Source organism: Xiphophorus hellerii, chromosome 15 (genome assembly GCF_003331165.1).
Source record: "Xiphophorus hellerii strain 12219 chromosome 15, Xiphophorus_hellerii-4.1, whole genome shotgun sequence".
Lineage (NCBI taxonomy): Eukaryota > Metazoa > Chordata > Actinopteri > Cyprinodontiformes > Poeciliidae > Xiphophorus > Xiphophorus hellerii.
In genome coordinates, this window is record NC_045686.1 from 2703760 (window position 1) to 2720329 (window position 16570).

The 16570-nt window shown below is 39.4% G+C and overlaps 1 protein-coding gene across 4 annotated transcripts in view; it reads left to right on the forward strand.

Annotated features, from left to right (window-relative positions):
* The window catches only part of ncoa1 (nuclear receptor coactivator 1), a 47073-nt gene that overhangs the window by 11698 nt on the left and 18805 nt on the right, over positions 1-16570 (forward strand). For all 4 annotated transcript variants that reach the window (XM_032584714.1, XM_032584713.1, XM_032584711.1 and 1 more), the window contains exons 3-11: positions 6435-6540; positions 9853-10019; positions 10107-10213; positions 10992-11169; positions 12006-12185; positions 12654-12731; positions 14076-14216; positions 14692-14839; positions 15321-16215. In XM_032584714.1, coding sequence (XP_032440605.1) covers positions 6452-6540; positions 9853-10019; positions 10107-10213; positions 10992-11169; positions 12006-12185; positions 12654-12731; positions 14076-14216; positions 14692-14839; positions 15321-16215 — 1983 coding nt within the window. In that variant the 5' untranslated portion in view covers positions 6435-6451. The remainder of the gene's footprint in view (positions 1-6434; positions 6541-9852; positions 10020-10106; positions 10214-10991; positions 11170-12005; positions 12186-12653; positions 12732-14075; positions 14217-14691; positions 14840-15320; positions 16216-16570) is intronic.

The window sequence follows — 16570 nt, forward strand, 5'->3', positions numbered from 1 at the left end:
ATTAGATTCTGGAGCTTCTGATAATTAGATAATTTTTATGGTATTTAGTGTTTGAAAAGGTAATTTTAAAAAAAACACATTCTTCTAAAAATGATTATCATCACTAAGGATGAAAAAGTGGTGGTAATCTATAGTAGACCTTCAGGAGCGCGTTTCCCAATTACTTGTGAAAAATTCTCCTAATCGCAGATTTTTTTATAGAGCATATCTTAAATATTTGTAAGAAAATGCAGCTTGGAAAACTGAAATACCTCGGTGCAATGATAAGGATACATTCACATCTGCTTAGTTCAGTTTAATTGAACTCTAGTTCATTTGGCAAAGTGTGAACGCGCAATGGAACTATGTAAAAAAGCAAACGCTGGTCCATTTAAAAATCTAAATTTTGGTTTGGTTGAAGTGAACTCTGGTGCTGTTCGAATGATTATGTGAACTCAAAGTTGACCGGAGCAGGAAGTGAACTGCACCGCAGGGCATTCTGGGTAAATGCAACCAAATCCAACATGCTAGGCTAGTGCTAGCGGGAGAAATAGTTCTTTCGCCAACAACAAAAGAGAAATCCTACATCCACTCCATTGTTGTGTACATTTTGTGAAGAAGGAAGTTGCGCTCAGTGTCTAGTTTTTGTCTAGTTTTCTTCAGTTGTTCTTGTTGCAGCGCCCCCACAGGCGAGGAACGGAACAGTTGCTATTTTGGTCCCCAATTGAACCAAATCTTCCGGACTATAAGGTCTGAAAAAACCCTTTGCTTCTGCAGTAGTGCTAAAGTCCTTATAATAAACCCAATAAGAAACCTTTAAACGACTCGGAGTGAATAATTTACACGTCTTAATAACAAAACTGAGCTCAGAGGGAGTAGAATGACTTCTGGTTTGTCATGTGAAGAATTTGTTCTGATGCATTTTAGTAAATTACTTTTTCAGCTCATAGAAGATTCATAATTAATTTACAAACTACGTCTATGAGTTATAAAATCCACCTGATTGAGGAGTTAGCTACGCTCTGCTTTATGTCAAAGCCACGTGCGACATTTTCCCCAGCAAACCTGCACAAAACGAGCTGCTGCTGATTTCACCTGGTCCACATGGCGATCAGCTCCTCAGAGCGTGATGAATAAAGGAGCCGGAGGTCTGACTGAGGCTGTTTACTCTTTGCTTTATGTCCTGACATTCAGGAGGGGCCGGCCTTAGCAACAGTGACTGAGCAGCTTCTCAGAGGCTGAACCATCTCCCAACAGCAGAGAGGGGTGCACATGTTTCACACTAAAACAATCTGGGATTCTCTTTTTATTTTAAGCTAAATATACATATTTGCAGCTTGAATTTGATCATTTATTGAATATTTTATCAAAAATCTTTAGTTTTACTTATGTAACTATCCCACATCTCTGCTGCTTTCACCTATTTTCTTTTTTTTTTTGAGAAAGTTCACAAATGAGGAAGTGAATGAACTATTCAGAGTCTGCCAGTTTTTTTTAAAAGACGCATCTCCGAATCATATTTCCCTCTCAGTCACAACATGATGCTCCAAATTAGGATGATATTTAACCCTTCCCTCTTTTACCTCCTTCTCCTCCCACGATTTTTCTGATAATCCTCCATCTCTCGCTGCCCATTCTCCACCTGGTGGTCTCTCCCTCGCTCCCCTCGCAATCCATACATTTCCACGCTTTTGGTTGGCTTTCTGTGCGATGGCAGCTTGCAGGATGGGAGGATGACGGAGGGAGTAACACTAAAGAGGAGACGGTTGGTGTTTGCAATGGGGCGGCTGCGGATTTTACGTCTCAGAAGGCTGACTCTGCTCTCGCTGCTGCTGTTTGTTCTTCATCTTTGCTGACTGAAGGCTCAGTCCTCCTCTTCCTCCTCCTCCGTACGTCACTTACAGAGAGGAGGGTGGGAGAGGTCAGAAGCTGCAGGAAGCTGACCTCTTCTACAGGTGTGTGTTTGTGTGCGATAGGAGCTGCAAAGGTTTTGCGTCTGTGTGTTTTCTGCAAAACGTGACATGTGGGATGTGCTCAGCCTGCAGCTGTAACTACTGATGGTCACTCCAGTCACATGTTACTGGGTTTAAAAGTTGTTGAGAGCATTTTATTAAATGTTAACCTTATTGATCAGAGAAAGAAATGTATTTTTATTTTGGAAATAAGGAGTATTTCTTGGATGTAGTCTTTTAATTTTAATGTGCTAATGTTTAATGTTGACTTGATTTACACACAATAAGCTTAAAGAGTCAAAGTGCATCAGCCTGGGTAATTAAAATGATAGTTATTGGAAAATAAAGAATTATTTGCATGATAAAGTAAAATAAAATCTCTGGTGAATAGTCATTTTTATTTACAGAGACTTCATAATCTATTTGGATATTTGTGGTTTTTATTTTATTTTTATTAATTGTTTTTTGTTGTTTTTTATTTTATATATTTAATATATCTTCCGGTTTAAGTTCTTTAAAGTTTAAAGTTAAAGTTTATTTTTTTGCTGGGAGAGCAAACTTGCATTGCATTGTTGTTATTAATATGTTTCTTGAAAAATGGTCTCAAAACAAAAATATTGTTGTTTATTGCAATAATTTCTTATTTTGCATCTAGCAAAATTTGTTATTGTGACACTGGCCTATGCACCAATCTGATATTAATATCTGTATCGATCCTGATATTGAAAAAATCTAGATAACGGCAGATCTATTCAGGCTACCTCTATTCAGTTCCTTTTTAAAGTGAGAAATAAACAGTTTATTGCCTGAAATGCAACACTAGCATTCCTTTAGAGAACACTTGATCACTTGTAGCAAAGGATGCTTCTAGCATCAACCCTTTTTGTTTGACTTATTGATACGATGTAGATCTATTGATTAACTGATTAATAATTGGATATCAAAAAGTGCTTAATTAGAAATTTTTTAAACTTAATTTAAACCAGGCGAAGCTAAAGGAGTTATGGGTAGAACAAATTTACAGACAAATGTTTTTTCTCTTAAATGCAAAATGTAAACATTTTTTGTTCAATTTCTTTGCTTCTTTTTTTTGCTTATTTATTGTTCTGAGTGTGTTGTTCTTTTAGCAAATGTCCTTTTTTCAGTCTCTATCTTCTAGCTAACAATTAATCAACTGCTAAATTAGTTGACGATTATTTCATCAATCGATTAATCACAATTAATCTGATTATTCGTTTCAACCCTAAATCAGATTGAATCCCATAACATCCAAAATAGTTAAATTCACATCCAATCACATACACTGTTTCACTGAAACTATTTTATTTCAGTGAAATAAAACAGTTTGATTATATAATGCCATATGGTGAAAGGTGACCCCACTAAACTCTTTTTATTTTCTAATTTAAATAAAAAAGCAGCTGTGATTCCCAATCTCCCAAACACGAAGCTGATGTTTGTGTTATCTGCTGAGTCGTCGTGGAGCTCTCGTTTTCCTGATATAGAGGATGCCTCCTTTTTCCTCTGGAGGGGAGTGAGGGTGATTTGAGGTAAAAATGTAAACGAGGCTCGTCAGGAAGAATTATTGTCCTGAGAGCAACTTGACCTCACAGCCATACTTTATACTTCTGTAACAATCGTGGTGAGTTTTATCCTGGATTAAGAGGTTTCTGTTCTGTGTAGCTGATCACACTTTACAGATTTGTACTTAAGATTACTCAAATTTTCTTTGAATTGGTTAAAAATAACTTTATTTTCTGTACTTTTGATCTTTTCTGACGGTTTCTTCCCTTTAAATACGATGTTTTTCCCCTCGGAGCTGCATGTTGATTAGAACCACTAAAACGACATTACATCAAATTTGTGACGGCAGCACAAGCGTTTTAACTTTAATGCAACATTTGCTTTAATGGATCCTTCAGAAACCTTGTTAACTCCTGTATTTCGGCAAGTGTTGCAGCATTTCTGTTGCCATGTCAACCCTCCTGATGAAGCCACAGAGATGTTGCTGCTCAGATATTTCCCACTTTGGGCACACGTTGATGAAGTATGTGAGAAAAATGACAAAAACCTTAAGGAGGATGTTGGACATGTTGGAGCTCTGGTCTGGATTTTGAAGTATTTTCCAGAATATTTGGATGAATATTTGATTCCAGTCTACACTCATCCATATTTTCACACCGTTTTTTTTTTCTACAGACTTCATGTTTAAAAACAGATGTGCAGTAAATCCACCATTACTTTTGTGTTTATGTAAAAAAAAGGTTAAAATAAAAAACTCAAATCAGGAAATTCTGAAACAGCAAAGTGACCGACATTCAAAGCATGTAGTCACAAATATATAAGAAAACCACAATAAGGTCAAATTTTTAACAAAATGCACTGTGCATTTATTTAAGAAAGCATACTCTGATCCAAAGGAATGTGCAACTGAGAAGGATAATTTGAAAATTTTACAAAATGCCCATATCTGTGCATTAAAAACAGGCTATTTACAATGAGTAAAAACTCTAAAACAGTAAAAACAGTGGAAATACCAGCAGGGATACAAAAACCTCTAGCAGTGACGGTTATAGTCCGACAGTTGCTGGCAGGAAGGATCTGACATACTGCCACTTTGTGCACCCAGGATGCAGCAATTTGTCATTGAAGCAGCTGAACTTTCCTGAAGTGGACATGGACGTTGTGTAAAAACAATGCTAACATAAACTTTAGGATGGAAACTTATGATTTAGTAATCAATTATTCTAACGATTAATCGATTAATTGGATAAAAAATGGCCACATTCCTTTTCTAAATAAGAAAATAAATATTTTATTGTCTGAACTGCAGTAAAGCAGAGGTAGTAAATCCTCTTTCAGTTTCCAGTTTCTGTGCTCTACACCTTCATGTTCTTGTGAAATTGTAGCTTTTTCCGCAGAGATGAAGATGACAGATTAGAATAAATTGGATGACATCTTAGTTTAGTATCATCTGTCTTCGCTGTAATAATTTACCATGTAGGATAACAAATCAAAATAATTTCTCTCTGTGTATTTGAGCGATCTGGCTGATTTGTTGTGCTTGATCAGCTCTTAACTTGGTCTAAATGTCCCAAAGTTTAACACAAGGTTGGAGGAAATTAAACTTATAGAAATAAATTTTAATCTCAGCTTCATTTTTTTTATGTTTTAGCATCTTGAGCTAAAGCTAAAGATTTTACTGCTGCCTCTATCAATTTTATCATATTACAGTATATCTGTGTTAAAATTAACAGTAGGACTCAGATAGCAGGTGGTTGTTTTTTTTTATGGACCCTTGCATGTTATTGTTTACATCTGGAAATTTGGAGCTTGTGCAACGGCTGGATGGCGAAAAGACTGATTGTTTAACTTTCTATCTATAGCCACTTTGCCACAGTAAAGCGATTCTGTCAATTAAGTTAAAATGAAACCTGGAGATGTAGCTATTATTAATTTAGTGCAGAGCGCCACAGCAAAGGGAAGAATAAAGTAAAAAAACAACTTTTTTCTCGCTCTGTGTTGGCTTTGCTACACGCAGACTTGTTACCATAGCAACTGGCAACAACACCACTATGCGTTTCAGGGTTCAACACCAAAAAACACTCAAGCATTTCCCACACAAAGAACAAAACATTCAGTCGGTTACAGTTTTATGTTTTTAGACTTATTAGTGACTGCTGCGGTAGATTAGCTAACGCTGTTATTAGCTAAGCTAACACAGCGGCTGTAAATTAGCTATTGGCTGATAGCCAATTTAAACACCTGCTGTACTGATGATCTGTCAGAGTTGGTGTTTAAATCACCTTTTTTATTTTGTAATTGAACCGAAACACCAAATTCCGCATCACATCTACATCTTAAGATTGTCAAAGTCAAGCTAGCATAACTGAACTACTTCCCTCTCCCTTGCTATTTTTTTCTTAATTAAAGCCTTTTCCTGACCTTGTCATGTAGTTAACAGTTGGTAACAAAGCGCTGTGTCCCTTTTTTTTATATATATATCAGGCATACATTTAAGATTTAGCACGTTATAGTGATAACATGACAGCTAAAACCAATGCTAGTCATCGTGAGCGAGCGGCTTTTCGCCCTCTAGCAGGGAGACGGGGGCAGGATTATGCCGTCACGCTGCACGGCTATGGACGCCGCAGGATTATATCAGGATTGTTTTAAAGTGATTGCAGATTCATGGATGAGCTCCATATTCTGATTTATGCCTTTTCTTGGAAGGTGTTTAATTACCTCTTTCCTGTATATCTCCCATACCTCCTTGGTCCAGATGCGATAAATTTAAGTGTTGCTGTTATGTAAGTTCTAGCCATTTAACTTTATTGCCTATAACTGCAGCTGTTAATGGTATTTCTTCAGCATATGTTTGTCAGCTCCTGTCATCTTTGTTTTTTTTGGCGATATGAGGAGGGTTTTTTTTTGTTTTTGAGAAATGGTTCTTTAAAGTTATCAAGATGTTTTAATTAAAATGCAGGTTTCTCCTGTGTTCAGATCAGTCTAAGCTGAAAATGAGTGCGGTCGGGGAAAGCCCCCTGGACCCAGCCACGCCAGAGTCACGCAAGAGGAAGGGCTCGCCATGCGATACATCGGGGCAAAGGTAAGCATGCAGCCACGCTGCAGCACTGATAAACATTACAGAGCTGAGGATCATGCAGGCTGTAAATCTTACAGTGATGCATGAAAACATGAACCAGATGACATTAAAACAACAGAAGGCTGCAGTTTGGGGTTCAGGCTGGGAGATGATTTGCTGAGTAATCAGAGAAAACAGGAGTTACTCAAACTCTACTGCAGTGCTAAAAAATAAAAAGTTGAGGTGTTTTATTTCCTAATGCGTTTCTGTGTTGTTGTTTTATATCTAATGCAGTTTGTTGGTTCGTCTGAAACCAGGAAGTTTAAGGTTTTTTTAAGATTTGGGTTCAAGTCAGAAGATCAATAATCAATAAATGGTTTTAGTGAATCAAGGTTTTCCATTCAATCGTGTCCAACTGGTTTCCTTTCCACTGTCCGTCCATCCATCCATCCATCCATCCATCCATCCATCCATCCATCCATCCATCCATCCATCCATCCATCCATCCATCCATCCATCCATCAATTAATTAATTAACTAATTAATTAATTGTTGGTGATGCAGTAAAAACATCACATCATCAACAGTGGTGTTTCTCTATATTAATACATCAAAACAGAGAAAGATCATATTTTATTTTGTCCAGATTAAGTAAACATGCCTATTAGTGGATTTACTCTCTTATTGACAGAAAACATTAATAATATGATTTTAAATGCCAGTTATAGAGTTTTGTCTCATCAGAACTTAAAAAAAAAATTATGTTTAAGTTTGAAAATTATAACCCATATGCCTGCATGGGAGAGGGCTATCATACTACAATGTTTGTAGTGCAGCTTATTTGATTCCTGGGGGCCTAAAGTTTTCATACCCTGACGTGTCAGCCGACCAGAAACCTGCATCACATGTCATGGTGGTGACCTACTTCCTGCTGTGGTCGTTTCACACACTCTTCACACGTTTCCCACATACCAATCTGCAACTGATCAGCCGCACTGCATGTTCCGGGAACTGCAGTCTCAGAATGTGCTTCTGCACTGCAAAAGCTCAAAATCTTACTAAGTGTTTCTGATCTAGTTTCAGTGTGAATATCTTAGTTTTGTCTTATTTAAGACAAAACTATACTGACTTATAAGTAACATTTCAGCATCAATAGGAGCTTGTTTAAATCAATAATTCCTTAATATTGATTGAATAGTACTTGTTCCATTTGCAGATAATTTCACTTAAAACATGACATTTTTCCCATCTTATAAGTTAAATAATTGTCCAGTGCAATTATAACTTATTCATCAATATTAAGAAATTATTTATTTAAAACAAGCTCCTAAAACTTGCTGGAAAGCTACATGTAAATTAATTTAAGTGTACCAAGATATTACAGACTAAATATACTTAAGTTTTTGCAGTGTGCAGGAGTTAAAGTTACGTTTTCAGTCTAAACATGTCAACATAGGGAGGATTTAACCTTTTATATTATGGAAATATGGAAAGACAGCAAGCAAAACTAAACAGACATAAAGAAATTTTAGTTTTTACTTTAAAAATATCCAAAAATCTGGAAAAAATGTATGTTATGCATGGGTTTCTGTTCTGAAAAAAGTTTCAAATCTTAGACTAAACAAAATATAGAAAGATTTTCCCTGAGAAACAAATCAGATTGTTTTTCTCAACAGATAAAAATATCAAAAGTAATCAATACCCTGCTAGTTTCCCTTCTAGTAATCCTGTCAAAAATCAATTGTTTGCCGTTTCTGCTCAGAAATTCCCTTTTGATTATTTGTTTCCAAACTGCTAATAGATTAATTGACTGGTGGTGTCGGTCCGGGCAAACATCCATCTTTCTCTGTCCAGTATTTTTCCCCGCTCAGCAGTTTGCCATGTGTTTCTCTCAGCAGGATGGTGAATTATTGAGGGTATTCTTGTCTGAGCATATCCTCCTGCTCTATCGCCAGCTTCCCATTTTTCACTTCTCTTCCTCCCGCTTCCTGTCTTTCACAGACAGCGTTTTGAAAGCTTCATTATTGAGTAATTAGGGAGCTTTTTGCCTGCAGGGGCAGTTAATGTTTGAAGCGTTAGTCCAGCTTCTATTCAAACAGATCATAAAACCATGAAAGTTATGTTAGATAAATGTTTAAATACTCAATTCTGTCATGTTATTTAATTTTCTTTAATTTAAACAGAAATTAAAGGATTCAATATGGGAAATAGATGTTTATTAACGGCCTGCTAAGGTGGAAGGATATCAGCAATGATCTCACAGTAGCAACTGTTGCTATCTGGGAAGGCTTTTTGATGCAGTTTAACAGTTTAAAATCTATTTATTTAGATTTTTCAGACTTAAACAGTGAACTATACAAATATAACAATACAACAAAATAAGAAACAAAAAAAAGACATGGACATTAAAGAAAATGGGCAAATATACTATTATTCAAAGCACTGGTACGTTTCTTTTACCAATGTCTTAATCCATCCATCCATTTTCTAACACCGTTGTTCCTACTGGGGTCGGGAGGTGCTGCTGCCTCTCCAGCTAACGGGGTCACCTGGACAGGTCGCCAGGGCAACACAGAGACAGACAGGACAGACAACCATACACACACACACACACTCGCACCTAGGGAGAATTTAACCTGACAGTCATGTTTTTGGATATATATATATACAGTACAGACCAAAAGTTTGGTCTGTACTGTATATATATACTGTATATATATATACAGTATATATATATACTGTATATATATACAGTACTTTTGGTCTGTACTGTATATATATACAGTATATATATATACTGTATATATATACAGTACTTTTGGTCTGTACTGTATATACTGTATATTATAAGGCTCTATGGTGGTTAGACAGGAAAGTGGGGAATGAGAGAGGGGGGAAGACGTGGCAAAGGTCATCAGGCCAGGACTTGAACCTGCGACGGCCTCATCAAGGACTAAGGCCACCATATGTGGTTCTGCTTTACCACTGTGCCACCGCAACACCCCAGGCCTTCAAGAAATACTGAGTTGACTTGGATTCAGCCCAAGTGAAACTTGACTTGGCCCTTAGCAACAGCTTGCAACTCGACTTGGACTTGGACTTAAATGACTTGACGTTTGTTTCGACCTTCAGTAACTTGCGACTTGACTTGGACTTGGACTTAAATGACTTGAGACTTGACTTGGCCTTCAACAACTTCTGATTTGACTTGAACTTATTCCTCAGTGACTTTTGACTTGGCTTTCACTTGCCCTCAGTGGTCTCTACTTTATGTTATCTATGTATAAATGAGATTTGTGAAGGAGTCGTGACCTACAGCTCATTTGTTTGCCGCAGTGTGGAGAAGCGGAGGCGGGAGCTGGAGTGCCGCTACATCGAGGATCTGGCTGAGCTGGTGTCGTCCAACATGGGCGACATTGCCAGTCTGAGCGCCAAGCCAGACAAGTGCCACATCCTGAGGAGCACCGTGGACCAAATCCAGCAGATCAAACGGCGGGAGCAGGGTGAGGAGAGCCACGGCTTTAGAACCTTATGTAACCGTGACCAGCAAGAGGCTTCTGCATCGATCTGAAACATTTTCCTCCTGACAGAGAAAGCAGCTCTTCTGTCTCCAGACGACGACGTGCAGAAGAGCGACGTCTCCTCTAGCAGTCAGGGTCTGGTGGAGAAAGAGGCGCTGGGGCCCATGCTGCTGGAGGTAAGCTGAAGATGAGTTCACCTTGGCCCAGTTTAGTCCGGTTCGTTTAGGAATGTCCGATCGGACCCTAATGCGAAAAGCAAACTTTGGTCACCCTACAAACTTAGTTACCAGTCCTAAGAAAGTGAACTCTGGCACAGTTCGAATGCAAATGTGAACGCCAAGCAGATGGTAGATCCCTCCAAAAGCAGGAAGTGAAATACTGAGCAGGGCATTCTGGGAAAATACAACCAAAGCAAAGGTGCAAGGCTAGCCCAGCTGGAGAAATGGCTTGTATTCTTTTACCAAAGATAAAAAATTTGCTAAAATTTGATGCCACTCCATTTTGTTTACATTTTGTGAAGAAGGAAGTTACTCTCAGTGTCGTCTTCAGAGGTTTTCATGTAATTTCCTTCAGTGATTTTTGATGTAGCGCCCCCACAGGCGAGGAGGGGAACAAATTTCTCAAAAACTTGCTAAAATATGTTGCTACTCCGTTTTTGTTTACATTTTGTGAAGAAGACAGTTACACTCAATGTGTAATTCAGAGGTTTATTGTACCATTTCCTTCAGTAATTTGTGGCTTAGCGCCCCCACAGGCAAGGAGGGGAACAGCTTTTTAAATTAGTTTGGTTCATTTGACATGGTGCAGTATGAAAGCAAACTGCAGCAGCTGAAAATGTTGAAACTATGATCCCCAATCGAACCGACTCTACCGAACTATCAGGTGTGAAAAGAGCCCAAGTACTCTGATTCTCCTCTGCTGCCTTCATCACACTCTGTCTAAATTTTCATGCAGGCCCTGGACGGATTCTTCTTTGTGGTCAACCGCGAGGGCCGCATCGTCTTCGTTTCTGAGAACGTGATCGGTTACCTTGGCTACACCCAGGAAGAGCTGATAAACTCGAGCGTCTACACCATCCTCCACGTGGGAGACCACAATGAATTTGTCCGCAATCTGCTGCCTAAAAGCCTCGGTGAGTGATCTCAGTTTGGATTCATATGGAGAAGAAAGAAAAAACAGGCAGAACAGCTGAGAAAAAAGTGAAATGAAGTTCATTTTGTGCCTCCGTTCAGAACTGCAAAGTAAATTTGGGGCGTAAACTGTGCAGAGGAAGAGCAAACGTGGGCGAGTGTAATGAGAAACAATACCTTCATTCAGCGTGATGAAGTTATTTCACTGTTTGGTTTTGCAGAACAACCTTGAGGAGAGATTATAATGAAAATGGAGATAACTGGGTGCAGCAAACAGCAAGGTCGGACAGCTGCGTGTTTTCATTCCAACAGCTGCAGCTGTTAGAGCAGAACAGTCTTTTTCCTCTAGGAAAGGTGGAGTCTCTCAAACATTTACATGATCAGTTATTTTCAGGTAAAACCGAAGAGTTTTTGCAGCCCTAAAATATTCAGAACTTGAAACCTAAAGGTTGGATCAGTTTATCTGTGTTGATTGATCTGTAGATATTGTTTTCTAGAGTGATGCAAAATACAGAAAATGATGGATGATAATTGGATGGATGAATGGATGGATGAATCAGTAATTGGATGGATGAATGGATGGATGGATGGATGAATAATTGGATGGATGGATGGATGAGTAACTGGATGGATGAATCAGTAATTGGATGGATGGATGAATAACTGGATGGATGGATGGATGAGTAACTGGATGGATGGATGAGTAATTAGATGGATGGATAATTTGAGGGATAATTGTATAAATGAATATTAGATGAATAGATGAATAAATAGATGTTTGTCTGTTCTCATGTTTAAAGTGTCTCTTCTTCTTCTCTCCGTTTCTCCGCCTGGCCAGTGAACGGAGCACCGTGGCCGCAGGAAGCCGGCCGCAGGAACAGCCACACCTTTAACTGTCGCATGCTGAAGCGGCCGCCGGACGAGGCGGACGCCGAGAACCTGGAGGCGCGGCAGCAGTATGAGATCATGCAGTGCTTCACCGTGTCGCAGCCGCTGCCCGTCCAGGAGGACGGAGACGGTTCGTCCTCCGTTCGTCCTTCGCCTGCAGTAAAACTTTCACAAGTGAAACAAAACAAGATTCTCTCTGACTGCGATTTTCTGAACTCCCGTAATGCTGACTATCTCAGGAATGAATCCAATTTAAAAAAAATAATTGGTTTGGAGCAACTTTATTTTCCCATGGTTGAAAGTTTTAAGTTTTTCTTGAAGTTTGATGTTTTTCTGGCCCTGCCGGTTGGAGCATCAGTAGACCGTCTCCACTGGTGCAGTGGCCTTGATAAATTCTGTTATGCAGTTTCTGCATTGCAGAGTTTTGGCTGCTCAGCTCTCTGGGTCTTTTTGTCATTTTGGTCTGATCCGGCCTTGGAGGCTGTCAGGCTCCTTTCCTGTCTAAATGCAGGAATTTATCCCCTTTACTTCTGCTCCTTTGAAAGAAAGTTACTTTTGACATGTAATTAATTTCTTTGAGGGTTTTTTTGCATTTCAGACTTGCAAAGCTGCCTGATCTGCATCGCCTGTCGGATTCCACGCACCGAGTCTTTTATTACAAAGCAGGACCCGGCAGGTAAAATCTCCCACAACGTATGCAGGATCCCAACAACGCTCAATTTATTCCACCTGGATTTTTCTAAATGTTGCCCTGCCAATAAATTAGAATTTATCAATAATTCTTACTCAAAAGTCAGACAAATCTTCTCTCAATTTAGGTGAATTCTGCAATAATCTCTCCTTCTACTCAAAGTTCTATTATGACCTTTGACCTCTTGTGTTTTAGTGGTTTTGTTGTGCTTCATGTAAACAGCAAAGGAACAACAGCGTATTAGGGCCGTTGTAGATTTTTTTTTTTTTTTAAAGTCAATTTCCACCAAAAACAAGAACATTTATGAGTTTGAAAAGTAAACAAAAATGGCAGAAGAAACATGGAAATCTTTTCAATATTTTTTTGTTTCTGAGGTTAAATTCTAAATTTCTGGGATTTTTTGTAGAAAATTTTGACTTTTTAAACTGACACGTTTCCAAGTTTTTTGAAAAACAAAATTCTAACATTTTTCTGGCAAATTTTCAACTTTTCAAACTCAGAAAATTTAAAGATTTAAGAAAAAAAAAGTCTGAAATCATAAGAAAAATATGAGATTTTTCTAGTAATTTATTAACTTTTCAAACTCTGAAATTGAATACAGAAATGTATTCATTTTGTGTGTTTTTTTTCTTTTCTTTTTTTTTATCTGCAGTGGCCCTAACACAATGTCGTACAAAGGTTCTCTTAGGACTGTGCAATAAAACAATAATATCTATCATTACTCTTACAAAGGATGCCATCTCCACTAAATTTAATATCTAAATTTAAAGCCTTAAAATGTCTCAAATTCATTTTAAAGACCAGATTTGCCTTTAATATGTTAATCACAGCTCTTAAATTTTGTCTTGGCAAGACTGTTTAGTCGCCCATACTCTATGTTTTATTTTATTGTTGGACTTTTCTGCCAGGCAAAAGTTTGAATCGCACCAATAACTCACTGCTAACGTACCTTTGTTAGAAAGCTAGCTTTTTTGTGCCTGTCATGGCTAAGTGAAAATTTATGGTCAGTTAGCTGGGTGAAGTTTGTGCATTTCTGTAAAGATATAGGTCTAAATTTTAATTAATATTGGTCTTTAAAAGTCTTAATTTTGACATGTGATCAATATCAATAAGAACATAAGTCTGAAAGGGCATTCAATGCCCTATTGGTGAAGAAAGTCTGTATTAGACTTCGCAATCCTCATAATTTTTCCCTAAATTAGTATACTTACTTCCACGTAATTGGAAAACCACACAGAGCTCCAGATTCTTCCTTGAATTTTGCACGAGGACCTCAGCTTGTAGGCTGCTGCAGCTCAAACTGATCTTTTGTGTGTGGCTGTGATCCAGGGAAGATCATCTCCATAGAAACCAGCGCTCTGCGTGCGACAGGCCGGCCTGGCTGGGAGGACCTGGTCAGGAAGTGCATCTACGCGTTTTTTCAGCCGCAGGGAAAGGAGCCCTCGCATGCCAAGAAGCTGCTGCATGAAGGTGAGCAGCAGCAAAACCCACTGATGCATCTAAATGCGTCTTATGCAGCTTCATTAGCAGTGAACAGCAAAGCTAAAACCATCACGTTGCAGATGCTTCATCAATTAGAGACTGATAGTTTCAGACACAAAATGAAAAGTTAAAAGGAATTATCAGCTTAATAAAGTATGTGTTTCACCGAAAATAAAAATTTAGAGAGAGTTGAGTGAAAAAAAAAAGTGTGGTAGCAGAAGGATACCACAAGTGAAACTCATATATTGCATAGATTCTTTGAACATAGAAGAAAGAAAAATTATTTTTAAAAATATTATTGTATTTTTGATGAGTTTTGCTTATAAAAAGTGAAAATGTAGAGAAAGTTGAGTAGGAGGAAAAAAGCATGTGAACAAAAGGATATCCAGACAGATTTGGGGGATAAACATGTTGGTAAACTTAGAGATGATCGTGTAGTTTAACGTTTTTCTGTGTCTGTCAGTGATGGCCCACGGCACCGCCATCAGCCCTCTGTACCGATTCACGTTAAGTGACGGGACGCCGCTCAGCGCTCAGACTCGCTGCAAGTTCTGCTGCCCACCAAAACCCGACGTACAGCCCTTCATCATGGGCATCCACACTATTGACAGGTATCCTACTGACACAAATCATCAAAAGTTTTCCTGCTGAAAAAATACAAATCCTGTGGATTTTCTTAATCTTTTATACCATTTTCCAAACAAAAGAAAGTTAAAGGCGAAAGATATTTGGATTTTTAAAAATTTGAAAAGGTTCAGATTAATCAAGGTTGCTTGATATAGGGTTAGGGGTTAGGTGCAATTGATTGCAATCAATTGCACCGATTGACCACCGATTGATTGCAATCGGTGGTCGCAATCACGATTGCTTGATTAATCTGATGATTAATCAAGTAATTGGGGAAGAAAATCACACATTCTACAGCTTGTGCAAAAAGGCTATTTTCTGCGAGGCTATTTAAGTTAAGAAAACATCAAAATCTGCGTCAATAAAACGTATTTTCTTGTAGATCCGTATCAAATCTGTTCTTTTATGAGTTTGGTGTAGAGTTTATTCTCGCCATCATCATCTCTCTCTCTCTCGCTCTCTCAGGGAACACAACACTGCTAGCTCTCAGGAAAACACTAACCCCAGCCTTCCTCCGACCCCCAGCAGTATTGCTCACACCCCGTCCCGGTCCCCTTCGCTCCCCCCCGGCAGTAACTCAAACCAAGGCTCTGTCCTTCACGCCAACAACAGCGGACACAACCCCCCCACACCAACAGGCTACCTTACGCCCAACCGGACGAACTGCCCCCAGGAGGTCAGCAGTCCCTCGGCTCTCAGCAGCCCTCACACAGCCACCTCTACCTCGTTTATGTCGCCCAGGATGCCGCGAGCCAGTCCAGGGCTGGGGGGAAGCCCTCGGGTCCCGGGGAACCCCTTTTCCCCCTCCACGCCGGGGCTCCAGTCCCCTTCGGGGGCACTGAGCAGCGGTGGGTCGGCAGGCTCTTTCCCCCTGTCGTCTCCTGGACTTCAGAGACAAGCCAGTATGCCCACCGGCTCCTCCACTCGCCCGCTGTCGGCAAAGCCCCAAAAGGGAGCGGGAGACGGGGGAGAGGACTCGAATAAGGCCCCCCTTCCATCTGCCTCACCACTGGGGAACCCCAGACTCAACCAGCTCCTGGACAGCAGTGTCACAGGAGCTGAATCCAACAACAACAACTCATCACCTCATCCTCCTCACCCCTCCCTGGGTCCTCAGTGCCCCGCTTCCCACAGCAGTCTGACGGAGCGGCACAAGATCCTGCACCGGCTGCTCCAGGACAGCAGTCCCAACGACGCCGCCTCCACCGCCGCCGCAGAGGACGGAGGGAATAAAAATGAAGTTGAGATCAAGAAGGAGCCGCCAGTCAGTCCGGCGCTGAGCACAGCGTCCCACAAGTCCAACCCCAGAGAGCCGCAGGACCACCAGTTACTGCGATTTCTCCTGGATACGGACGAAAAGGTGATTTTCATTCATTTCTTAATCTCTTTCACCAACAGTATCTCAAAAAATGCTGATTCTAACAAAAGCTGGAACGATTAATCAAATGAATCATGATTAATCATTTATTGAAATGATCGTCAGCTAATTTAGTAATCGATTAATCGTCAACTTTGGTATACAGACTCAAAAAAGTCCATATGCTGAAAGAACAATCCACTCAGAGCAGTAACTAAAACAGCTATACAAAAAATATAAAAAATATAAACCTTTTGCATTTGACATAAAAAATAATTTTTCTGTAAATATGTCGAACCAAAAACTCCTCAAGTGGCATAGGTCTAACTTCACCTGGTACAAATTCTACAATTTATTC